Here is a 12,831-nt window from a genome sequence, read left to right on the forward strand (position 1 = left end):
CTAAGTTTTTGTATTTTTAGTAGAGACGGGGTTTCACCGTGTTAGCCAGGATGGTCTCGATCTCCTGACCTCGTGATCCGCCCGTCTCGGCCTCCCAAAGTGCTGGGATTACAGGCTTGAGCCACCGCGCCCGGCCAAACCTGCACTGTTTTTGACGCTTACTTCAGATTTTTCTCTAAACTATGCTGTGAAAACTTAATTTTTTTTTTTTTTTTGAGATGGAGTCTTGCACTGTCAGCCAGGCTGGAGTGCAGTGGCACGATCTTGGCTCACTGCAACCTCTGCCTCCTGGGTTCAAGCGATTCTCCTGCCTCAGCCTCTTGAGTAGCTGGGATTACAGACGCCCGCCACCACAGCCAGCTAATTTTTTGTATTTTTAGTAGAGACGGGTTTTCACTATGTTGGCCAGGCTGGTCTAGAACTCCTGACCTCGTGATCCGCCTGCCTCAGCCTCCCAAAGTGCTGGGATTACAGGTGTGAGCCACTATGCCCAGCCAAAAATTTAATATTTAAACAAATTCGATGCTGTGGCTACAAAAGATTGCAGCTCTTTTCCATCAATTCCCAAGTTTCAGGGTTTCCGACTTTAGAAATTTCTATGTGTAAAATCCAGCTGTCAGCGTTATTGAATATTGGGGTTCTGTCTAAGATTGTATTGAAGAATGTGTAGGATACAAGTGTGGGGTGACCAGACACCTGCGGTGGTATCGGACAATCTTAGACGCAGTGTCTTCAAGTCATCCTGCATAGAGGGCCGTGTGTGTCAGTGCCTGCAGGTGATGGATGGGGTTGGGGGACAGGAGGAGGATGCCGGAAGATGGATGTGCAGCCACAGCCTCTAGAGATCAAAGTCGCCGCAAAGTCGCCAGAGGCTCAGATCAGTCACTTGTCTCCGACAGCGCTGCCCTGGCCGACATCCTCAGGATCGCAGCATGGACTCAGGAGGGCAGGGCAGCAAATCAGGGCGGCTGGGGGTGACTCCTCGGAGCAGCCTGCGTGGGAACTGCCATCTGGCGGGGTCTGTGCTGTGGCAACTTGGGTTAGAGCAACAGGCCTGCTCCTGCCGCCTCAGAAGCACTTGCTAGTTAGTCAAACGTTAAGGATTCAGGGGCCTCCAGGTCCTACAGGTCTTGGAAGTGTGGCAACACATTGGGATGTGCTGGAGGAAGGAGGTCGCGCTCGGCTCTCAGTGCCCTTCTTTAGGGCGGCAGCTGCCGTCTGAAGATTTGGATGACTTCCAAGAAATGCCATCCTTCGTGTCTTTCACCTCTGTGCCTGCTCCCCGCCCCTCAGCCTTGTCCCGCTGTGTGTGTACTCTCCCCTCCTCAGCACCATCCTACTACACGCGTGCTCTCCCCGCCTCAGCGCTGTCCCTCTACACGTGTGCTCCGTTTTCCATGCCTCAGTGTCATGTTTGTGTTCTGGTTCACTGTACTGTTTGACAGTTGATCTCTGTGTTGCATCAAATGCAGTTTGTTCTTTTTGCATTGCCATGTTGTATTTCATAGTGTGCAGAAGCCACAGTATGCTTATCCATTCTGCTCTTGAAAGATTTGGGATTGTTTTCAGTTTGTGGCTATTAGAAGTCACGGTTGCTATGAACATTCTCACACAGATGTCCCTGTGGACATTTCTCTTGGATCTGCACCTCCTGGTGCCGGCTCACAGGCTAGACGTATGTTTCATTTGAGTGGAAACTGTGGAAGAGTTCTCAAACGTGGCTGCATGTTTCATCCACCCCCAGCCCCATTCTTCTGGTACCAATTTACTGTATTAGTCCATGTGCACGCTGCTGATAAAGACATACCCAAGACTGGGAAGAAAAAGAGGTTTAATTGGACTCACAGTTCCACATGGCTGGGGAGGCCTCAGAATCATGGGGGAAGGCAAAAGGCACTTCTTACATGGCGGCAGCAAGATAAAATGAGGAAGAAACAAAAGTAGAAACCCTTGATAAACCCATCAGATCTTGTGAGACTTATTCACTATCATGAGAATAGCACAGGAAAGACCGGCCCCCATAATTCAATTACCTCCCCCTGGGTGCCTGCCACGACATGTGGGAATTCTGGGAGATACAGTTCAAGCTGAGATCTGGGTGGGGACACAGTCAAACCATATCAGGAGTCCTTAAATTTGTTAAATTACCCACACGTCTCCTCTTCTGGTACCTTCATTTGTCCCTGCAGAGGTTCTCCAGGAAGGACCGTGCTTCCCCCTAACTCATTTCCCTTCAGCCTGGAGAACTTCTTTTCAGTAGTTCTTGTAGTGCAGCTTTGCTGACAAATCCCTCAATTTTGTTTCACTGAAAATGTTTTTATTTTCAAAAACAGTTCTATTGAGATACAATTCACACACCGTAAAATTCACTATTGTGAATTATGAATTATGTAGCCATTCCCTCAAACCAGTGTCCATTTCCCCCCCATTCCCAGCCCCTGGCAACTGTGAATCTGCTTTCTGCCTCTAGACTTTCCTTGTTTTAGATGGCAGTGTGTGCAAATGGGTTGCGTCACACTCAGTCTTTTATTCCAGCTTCTTTCACTTGCAGGATGGTTCTGAGTTACATCCATATTCTATTGTGTGCATTAGTAGCTTGTTCCTGAATAGTACTTCATCGTATGGACACAACACATTTTCCTCATCCATTCACCATCTGATGGGCATTTGGACTGTTTCAGTTTGGGGCTATGATGAATAATGCTGCTGTGAACATTTACATATAAATCTCTGTAGACACGCTTTCACTGATCTTACATAGACACAGAGAGATAGAATTGATGGGTTGTATGGTGACTTTCTGTTTAATGTTTTGTTTCTTTTTTTTTTTTTTTTTTTTTGAGACGGAGTCTTGCTCTGTCACCCAGGCTGGAGTGCAGTGGCCGGATCTCAGCTCACTGCAAGCTCCGCCTCCCGGGTTCCCACCATTCTCCTGCCTCAGCCTCCCGAGTAGCTGAGACTACAGGCGCCCGCCACCTCGCCCAGCTAGTTTTTTGTATTTTTTAGTAGAGACGGGGTTTCACCATGTTAGCCAGGATGGTCTCAGTCTCCTGACCTCGTGATCCTCCTGTCTCAGCCTCCCAAAGTGCTGGGATTACAGGCTTGAGCCACCGTGCCCGGCCTCTGTTTAATGTTTTAAGAAACTGGCAAACTGGCTGGGCATGGTGGCTCACACCTGAAATCCCAGCACTTTGGGAGGCTGAGGCAGGTGGATCCCTTGAGGTCAGGAGTTCGAGACCAGCCTGACCAACATGGTGAAACTGTCTGTACTAAAAATACAAAATTAGCCGGGCACAGTGGTTCACACCTGTAATCCCAGCTAGTCAGGAGGCTGAGGTAGGAAAATCGCTTGAACCCAGGGGGCGGCGATTGCAGTGAGCCAAGATCGCACCACTGCTCTCCAGCCTGGGTAACAGCAAGACTCTGTCTCAAAAAAAAAAAAAAGAAAGAAAGACAAGAAACTGGCTAACTGTTTTCCAAAACGGCGGTGTCGCTGTATGTTCTCACCAGCAGTGTATGAGGGTTTTCATTTCTTTACGTCCTGCCAGCACTTGTCACTGGCTTCAGTTTGTGTTTCCCTGATGACTACTGATGTTGAGCTTTTTCTTTTTTTCTTTTTTTTTGAGACTGAGTCTCGCTCTGTCACTCAGGCTGGAGTGCAGTGACTCGGTCTCGGCTCACTGCAATCTCCACCTCCTGGGTTCAAGCACTTCTCCTGCCTCAGCCATCTCAGCAAGTGGGATTACAGGTGCACAGCTCCAGGCCCAGCTAATTTTTTGTATTTTTATAGAGATGGGGTGTCACCATGTTGGCCAGGCTGGTCTTGAACTCCTGACCTCAACTAATCTGCCTGCCTCAGCCTCCCAAAGTGCTGTGATTATAGGTGTGAGCCACCACACCCTGCCAGATGTTGAGCATTTTTTATGTTTATTTTTACTTTTTTCATTTTGAATTATTTTTGTAGAGACAGAGCCTCCCTATGTTGCCCAGGCTGGTCTCACACTCCTGAGCTCAAGGGATCCTCCCACCTCAGCCTCCCAAAGTGCCGGGATTACAGGCGTGAGCGCCGTGCCCAGTGGGCAAGATCTGTCCTGTGTGTCATGAGCCTCCCTTAGGTGCTGACCCCACAGCACGAAGAGTGCCCTCCGCCACACTGTTCGGGGCTCCGTGTGGAACACTGGGGGTAGAGAGGGCCATGGAACGAGCATGGCTCACCAGGTCTTCCTGAAGCTTTATGGGCAATGCGAGAAACTGCTAACAAGTGAGGAACTTAAAACATACTTATGTGTAAGCAAGAAATGTTTATTATGGAGTAAAATATAAAATTCACATGACTCTTTTAAATAAAAGACTTCACCGTTCACTAGTCACTGCATGCCTTTGCATACTGGGAAGTGTGCTGACTTCGGGTCTGCGGGCGGGCGGCCGCCGGGGCCTCCTGTCAGCTTCCCCAAGGTGCACATCCGCCCTCCTCTGTGTACCTGGAAGAGCCTGGCCACTCACGTCTGTCCAGGCTGCAGATCCCAAAGGCCTTTCCCAGCTCTACTCACGATTGCTCTTCCCCCCACAGGCCAAATGCAGTTGTCCCGCGCAACATGGCTTCTGTGGGAAGGGGTCAGAGTCTGAGGCACCCCTTTTAGACGGGAGGCACTGCAGACTCTTGAATGTAAACCATGAGAACGCGAGAATACTGTGCCTGGAGCCAGGAGCCTCTGCCGCGGCCTCAGTGCCTGCTCATCTTCCTACCGAGCGCTTCCTTTCCTCCGCCGCAGGTCTCTGCCTGCTCATCTTCCAAGCGCTTCCTTTCCTCCGCCGCAGGTCTCTGCCTGCTCATCTTCCTACCGAGTGCTTCCTTTCCTCCATAGGTTTGGGAAAAGTTCTTAAGTTCTGAAATGCCGCGGATCAATGTCTTCATGGCAGTGCCTACAATATACACCAAGCTGATGGAGTACTATGACAGGCATTTTACCCAACCGCACGCCCAGGATTTCTTGCGTGCAGTTTGTGAAGAAAAAATTAGGTAAGTGAAAAGAGCCCACTTTCCCGTTCAGAAAGTCTTAAAGATCAACAGATACGACTTATTTCTAATAAATCACTTCTACTAAGTTCTGGGAAGCACTGCTTTCCATTTCCTTTCAATGTTCCCTCGCTCTCTCCCCATCTCTCTCTCTCTCTCCCCATCTCTCTCTCTCTCTCTCCCTGTCTCTCTTTCTTTCCCCATCCCTCTCTCTCTACCCGTCTGTATGTATATCTATAATCTCATCCACGTCCATAGCTGCTTGGATTCTGTATCGCTCTCTCTGTCATTCTCTGTCTCTCTATCTCTCTCTGTCCTCTCTGTCTCTCTCTCTCCATCTGTCTCTATCTCGCCATCTATCTCTCTGTCTTCTGTCTCTCCTGTCTGGCTCTCCGTCTGTCTCTGTCTTCTCTCTGTCCCTCCATCTCTCTTCATCTGTCTCTCCATCTCTCTCTCTGTCTTCTGTCTCTCCTGTCTGTCTCTCCATCTGTCTCTCTGTCTTCTCTCTGTATCTCTCCTGTCTCTCCATCTGTCTCTATCTCTCCATCTCTCTTTGTCTCCATCTATCTGTCTTCTCTCTTTCCGGTCCATCTCTCTCTCTGTCATGGAGTCTGAAGGACAAGGGTGAGGACGGTAAGCTGACCCGCTCACTCATGCCTCGTCTGCCCACATGTCCCACGGCTCCTGCCTCTACTATGCAATGCCTTCGTGGGCAGCCCTGTGACGCCTCCTGCCTGGGGCATGTTCTGCTGCTCTTCCTCTCAGCCCTGCTCCTCCCCTCCCAGCTCCCTGGATAAACCCCTCCCTCCCAGGACGAGCTGGTCTTTTGGGCCACTCAGGGGCGTGTTTGCTTTGTACTCCTGCGTGAACCTGCAGGCGTGGGAACGTTTCTTTTCCCTCGTGGCTGTTGGAGTGCGGTTCACTAACTGGAAATGCACACGCGTGGCTCAGTGAGTCTTCACACGCACCCCAGGCCCTCATCTCCAGCAGAGTCGTGGGTGGGGTACTTTTTCTTTTTGTGAGAGGGAGGGGTGGTGTGGCAGGCGCACTGCAGGAACTGAAGGCTTGACTGTCATCCAGTTTCCAGTGGGTTGTGTGCGTGTCTGTGGCTGCCGCGCACTCCTCCCAGTCCCCAGGAAGTGCACAGGGAAGCGGCACCTTCGTTCCTGGAGAGAATTCCGGGTTGTGCAAGGCACATGTCTGATCCCACTTTGCTCTCTTTACCGTTCCTTTGCCCCTTTTCTATGAGGCCACCGGAGCCCATGGTTTTGCTGCTGCTACTGCTGGGATGCCTTGGGGCTGGGAAGACCCCAAGCTGAGCAAGATGAGCAGCATGTTTCACCAAATCTAAGGAACAGAGGGCAAGAACGAGGTCAGTGAAGGAGAGGGTCAGGTGATTTCCGGGATGACGGAGGCAATGAGACCTCAGCCACCTGGATCTCCCAGTGAGGGTCCTGTCAGTGGTGCCTCCTTGTAAAGCAGGGGCAGCAGCAGGGACCACTCTGCTCAAACCGCAAACAAAAGCACCTTCCCTACTGCCCGTGAGGCTGCAGGAAATGCTGTGTGAGCGGCGCAGGCACTCAGGGTTCTCAAGACCTGTGTTCTCCTGCCAAGCCTGAGCCAAGCGTGTGAGCCAAGACGGCTCCAGCTCTGTGGGCGGTTCTGAGCCCCTTGGGTATGCCCGGCCCCGCCCCTTGGGTGCTGCAGCCATTCATCCATGTCCACGTTCTCCCGTGGAGCCCTGCAAGCTGAGCTGGCTCTAGTCCCCAGATGTGCCTGGCTGCGGCCCACAGCACCGTGGCTGTTCATCTGTGATCAGCTGTGTGGTGAGCAGCTGCACGGTCACTGTTGTTCTTGAGCGTGGTTGTGAACAGCACAGGAACTTAGCAGGGGACACCACGGACATTGTTTACCCTCATTAGCTGTTGTTTACCCTCATTAGCTGTTGGACCTGCTTCCTTCTAAAATAAACCCAACAAATCATTTTCAAAAAACAAAGTGACGCCCTAGTGCAGACTGCAGCATCGGTCCCAGGTGTCGCACGGTGGTGCTGGACCCACGCCTGGGGCTCCTGTTCTTGTGAAGGAGCTGCCGCCTTTGCACGCGAGGGCTGCGTCCCCAGGGGCTAAACCTGCCACCTTTGCACGCGACGGCCGCGTCCCAAGGAGCTAAACCTGCCGCCTTTGCACGCGACGGCCGCGTCCCGAGGGGCTAAACCTGCCACCTTTGCACGCGAGGGCTGCGTCCCCAGGGGCTAAACCTGCCGCCTTTGCACGCGAGGGCCGCGTCCCGAGGGGCTAAACCTGCCGCCTTTGCACGCGACGGCCGCGTCCCGAGGGGCTAAACCTGCCTTTGGTTGTGCCGCGTAGGCTCATGGTCTCAGGCTCAGCTGCCCTGCCCATCCCGGTGCTGGAGAAGTGGAAGAACATCACGGGCCACACCCTGCTGGAGCGGTACGGCATGACTGAGATCGGCATGGCTCTGTCCGGGCCTCTGACCGCCACAGCACGCCTGCCAGGTACGAGCATTTCCCACAGCTGTGTTCCTCTCCCACTTTGCCCTGAGCCCCCCAAGGTGGGCCAGTCTCGAACCACCCACCTTTGGAATGAAAGGCGGCGTGAAGGATGCTGCCCTGTGGGACAGGCCACCAGGCCAGGAGAGCACTCAGGATGCACGGTGACCTGTCCCCTCTGGGCCAATCAGCCTTCTCCCAAGTCTCAGTCAGGGGTGGGTCGGGGGGTGTCTGTGCTGGCCCCTGGCTGGATGACTGGGGAGACAATGGGAAGAACAGCAACATCTGGAACACAGGCGTCGGTGCACGTCTCAGAGGAAGGCCGGGGGCCATGCTGCTGGCTCCAGACCACATCTGTGGGGGGAGCCTCCATCTGTCTGGAGTCCGGGTGCCACGCAGCGCCAGCAGCAGTGCCAGGGCAGGTGGGTGTGGTGGGCAGGGTGGGATGAGTCAGGCACCTGTCTTCCTTCTCTAGACGTGGGCTCCTGGTACTGGGCCCCTCTTGTCCAGCCTCTCTAACACATCCCATTCTGACTTTCATCTGACCCAAGCCTTCGAGCCCCGGGTCCTCCACAGCGACTTCTGGGAGCGGAGCCCACTACTGGGGGCCGCCCTGCTCGTTTCTGTGTGGCCCGTTCAGTCTGTCCAGAGCAGAAGAGAGATCTCAGTGCAGACGTAAAAGTGAGACCATCCCGCACGTCTGTCTGTGCAGCTGCTTACCTGCGACACAGTAAAATTCACCCCTCTGGCGTGCAGCTCTGAGAGTCTTAAGAAACATCATCACAGTCAAGATAGAGGTAGAGAAGGGTTCCTCACCTCAGAAACTTCCTTCCTAGTGCTTAGCACCCCCTCCACCCCCGAGTCCCAGCCCCTCGTTCCTGTTTCTCTTCCTGTGGTGTTGCTTCTTCTGGGAGGTCACGTGGCTGAATCCTGCAGGACGTGGCCTCTGAGCCTGTCTGCTTCCGCCCACAGTCACCTGTACTGTGTGCATCAGAGTCTGCGCCTTTCACTGCTGAGTGGCATCCGTGGTGCTTCCGCCCGCAGTCGCCTGTGCTGTGTGCATCAGGGTTTGCGCCTTTCACTGCTGAGTGGCATCGTCGCGTGGATGTGCCACCACTTGTGACCCTGTTTTAAGCAATGACACGTAAGATGTTATAAACATTTGTGTGCAGATTTCTGTGTGAACGTGGGTTTTTATTTCACTTGGGCAGATACCTAGGAGAGAGATTGCTGTGTTGTCTGAAGCTGCCGAGCTGTTCCCCAGGGCGGCTGTGCCCTCCCCTTCCCCCTGCAATGGGCGGGAGGTCAGGAGCACCCGTGCTCCAGTGGGCGGTGGGGGTGTCTTGTTGCGTTCATGATTCTCTCATGACGGTGACGTTGAGCACCTCTTCCTGTTCTTGTCATTCCATTTTCAATTGGGGCATTTGTTTTCTTGAGTTTTGAGAGCTTTTTAAAATTCTGGACGCAAGTGTCAGCTGTGTGATTTTAAATACCATCTTCCAGCTTGTGGTTTGTCTTCCTATTCACCGAACAGCATCTTTAAAATCAGGAGTTTTAGATTTTGGCCCAGTTTATCAATTTGTTTTACGAATTGTCTATATGAGGTCCTATCTAATAAATCCTCGCCTAGTCCAAAGTCACAGAGAATAGTTTCAGCTCTTACATTTCGGACGGTGATCCACTTTGAGTTCATTTTTATACTTAGTGCAAGATACGGGCCACAGTTCCTCTTTGGTGTGGACGTCTAGCTTTTGAGCACTGTTTGTTGAAAAGATTCCCTTCTCCATGGAACGGGTGGTCTTTGTTGAAAGTCCGTTGACTCCGGGGGGGGGTCCCGGACTCTGCTCTGTCCCGTTGACTCCTCAGGGGCCGGCTCCTGGACTCTGCTCTGTCCCGTTGCTCTTCCCGCATGCCCTTTGGCTCATTCCATGCCTGCCTGATTCCTGGGCTCTAGGGGAAGCCTGGACATGGGGGTCCAGGCCCAGGCGGGGACCAGCTGGTGCCAGGCAGCGATATGGTGCTGGGGCCTGCAGGGTGAGTGTGAGCGGGCTGGCTGCTGGGCTGGGAGGAGGAGAGGCTGTAGGCTTAGGGCCCTTTGCTGGGCCTGGGGAGCCATGGGGGCTGCTAGGTGTATTCTGAGTGTAAAGGGAGGTTTCTGTTTGCCTGGGTCATCATGAGCAGAATGACAGGGCCATGACAGTGAGATCCTCGGCTGCCGTGCAGAGCTGCCAGTGGGATGGCCACACGGAGTGCAGAGCGTGCTGCGACAGGGCCCAGGGTAGTGGGCAGGTGGGGGCGTGTTGTGAAAAGAAGTCAATGCGAGTGGTGAGAAATAGATCCTAGTCTCAGACCCCAGGAAACCACCATCAGTGCCGGTGGCCCCTGCCGTGGGCCGGCTCGTGCTTTAGTCTCAGACCCCAGGAAACCATCATCAGTGCTGGTGGCCCCTGCCCTGGGCTGACTCACACGTCCCCACGGTGGCTATGGCACCAACTCTTTCGTTGGTGGCTAGAGCTCCCTGGTGGAAATAAGATGGGGACCTTGAAATCAAATGTGAGCAGTCCCTTGAGTCTCTGTCCTCATCGTCGTCCTTAGTAGGATATGCTGGTTTTGTCCAGTGCCACCGGCCACAGTCAGCACGTAATATGGACGGAATGAACAGAGCTCAGCTCGCTGAGGGCTGCAGGCTGCAGGCAAGTGAGGACTGAAAGGGAAACGGGCTCCAGGCTTTGTCCTCTCTTTGTTCCGGACGTGTGAGCAGGACAGGTTCTGTGTATTCAGAATCTGTCTACACAGACAGTTTGCAGTTGACGATGACTGTTTACATAGAATTGCTTTGTGGGCGTCCTCATTTGATCTTCTCAAAACAGCCCCTGCTGTGGGGTCATTTTTTCCATTCACACACAAGAACCCATGGAGCCTGCCCAGGGTCATGCGGCTAGTGAGTGACGCAGACACACACACACTTCCCAGGCAGTCACGCTGCCAGGAGCACGGTGGCCTCTTCAATGGTTTCAGGAGCCGCCCAGGGACCGCTGTCCACACCGAGGGCATCAGGAGCAGACAGGAAGCCAGAGGCCTGGGGGAGGCTCACCCTCCCCGCACTGGAATCAGAACTCCCAGGCAAACAGGAAGGAGCCCCAGACAGATGGTACAGGGAGAGGGGTCCCCGGCTGAGAAAGGGGATCCAGAGACCCTGAAGCTTCAGGGTCATTGGGCAAGAAATGCGAGAGCACCAGTCCCCGAGTCTTCAGCTACCGACTGCAGGTTTCCTCAGGTGCCAAAGACAAAGTCTGGGCGCTGGGGACATTCCCTCTTCTCTAAAACAGAATCAAGTATCTGATTTTGTCCTTGCCTCTAAATCACCAGCAGTGTCAGTTCTTTGGTTTGGAAAAAAAGTAAAGTCGCCTCAGCATTAAATCCAACAGGCCCCACAGAAACTCCAAAATGCAGCCTCCTGAGCCGTGTTTCCGGAGGACACAGTGGAGAAGAGCCTTCCTCACTCTCAGGCTCTAACCCCCACCCTGGTGGCCGTGGCTTTGGCACTCGGGTCGGCTCCAGCCGCAGGCTCTGGGCTCGCTTGGCCTCACTGCGCAGTGCCCCCTCCGTGCTTGGGGGAGAGAGAGAAGCCGGGTGGAGGGTGAGCTCTGGCGCGGTTATGGTTACGGCGGGCGTGCCCTGTGCGGTTCCTGTGGAGGGAGATGAATAATTCATGGCCGACGACTGCTGGGCCTAATCACACTCTAATTGGAGGTTGAGTTCAGAGCTCACAGCTCCTGGGCCGCTCTGTGGTGTTGACAGGGAGCTCCAGGACCTTACTGGTGGTTTCCCTTCCCTGGGTCCCAGGCACGCAGAGCACCAGGGCGTCCCAGACACCGGGACAGGGGCCGCAGGCCAGTCAGAGTTATCAGGGAGGGGCTGGCTGACAGATTTTAGAGGTGGGCTGTGGCAGGAAGGCAGTGCCCCCCACCTGCCTGCGGCCGCGCCCATCCACATTGGCCCTCGCAGGGCCGGCCTTTTGTTCACTCCCTTGAGCTCTCACATCTACACTGTCACATGCCTGGTGCACAGCAAACGGCACCTGGAGGGCGGGGGCCCCTCCCTCAATATCTCATGAATGGCACCTGGAGTGTGGGGGCCCCCCCTCAGTCTCTCACGGGCAGTGCCACTGCTCATCTTCTGCAGAATCCAGACACCATCCCGGAGCCTCTTCAGCCTCTGCAGATGGTGTGGGACGGCCACACGGCCTCCCTACCTGCGGCCCCGCCCCAACCCCAACTGTGCCGTGTCCTGGCGCTGCATCCCCACCCCAGTGGAGGCGTCCCCACCCCAGTGGAGGCGTCCCCACCCCAGTGGAGGCACCACCAGGAAGAGGCGAGAGGCCGCCTGTGTTGTTCCTGTTCCTGTGAAACGCCCAGAACAGGAAACCCACGGACGTGGACAGCTGACGTGGGGCCAGGTCTGGGGAGGGAGGGTGTGGCGGTCGTGGGCCATGCGGGAGTTCTGACTGGTGCGAGCAGGGGGCTGTGCAGTGTGCGCGGAACACCGCCATGCCACACACTGTGAAATGGCAAGTCGTGTTACGCGGGTTTCACCTCCATTTTAAAATCTTCAGAAGCAAAACATAAAGGAGGAGAAAGAATGGGAGAAAGGGGGCTGAAGCCGGCCCCGCCACACCCCCCCCACGGTGGTGACACGGTTTTCTGACCAGAGTGGAGATTCGGGACGTCTGCACACCTGGAACCCCAGACAGCTCCCTAGGTGACGCTCTGTGCACCACGCTAGCCCGGCTTTGCCTGCGGGACCAGCAAGAGCGAGCCAGGCACCAACAGCCCTTCACCAAGCGTCTGGAGGCCGGGACGCCCCGTGGGTTACAGAGTTCGCTGCACTGACCCTCGATGTTGACCCTTGAAGTGCCTCAAATCTCAGCGTGGACTCTCACACGTGATAAGCGTTCAGGCACTTCCCTGACGCAGGCCAGGGCAAAGGCTTCACACCCTGGGGTAGATGGGAAGTCCCACTTCTGCTCTGCCCCCAGGTCGTGCCCATGCTGATGCCACATTGCCAGGGCCACGCTCCATGAGCAGCCTCTGCCGTCCCACCAGCACCCTAAACCACAGGCAGAGCGAGGCTGCGGCAGCCTGTGTGGGCCAGTGGGACACGTCTCGCCACCTGGGCTCTGCCCCCACCTTGGCCAGTGTAAGGTTTGATTTTAGCCACGTTGGAACTGTGCAGGTGGGGTGGATACACTGAGCAAATCATGGGTGTCTAATAAATGAGCTACTACAAAGTGTGGTCCACC

The 12,831-nt window shown here is 54.5% G+C and overlaps 1 protein-coding gene across 1 annotated transcript in view; it reads left to right on the forward strand.

Annotated features, from left to right (window-relative positions):
* ACSF3 (acyl-CoA synthetase family member 3) overlaps nt 1-12,831 on the forward strand; it is a 63,893-nt gene that overhangs the window by 17,898 nt on the left and 33,164 nt on the right. The window contains exons 4-5 of the mRNA XM_025371055.1: nt 4,866-5,020; nt 7,387-7,535. Of these exons, the coding sequence (XP_025226840.1) occupies nt 4,866-5,020; nt 7,387-7,535 (304 nt within the window). The remainder of the gene's footprint in view (nt 1-4,865; nt 5,021-7,386; nt 7,536-12,831) is intronic.

This window comes from Theropithecus gelada, chromosome 20, assembly GCF_003255815.1.
Source record: "Theropithecus gelada isolate Dixy chromosome 20, Tgel_1.0, whole genome shotgun sequence".
Taxonomy (NCBI): Eukaryota; Metazoa; Chordata; class Mammalia; order Primates; family Cercopithecidae; genus Theropithecus; species Theropithecus gelada.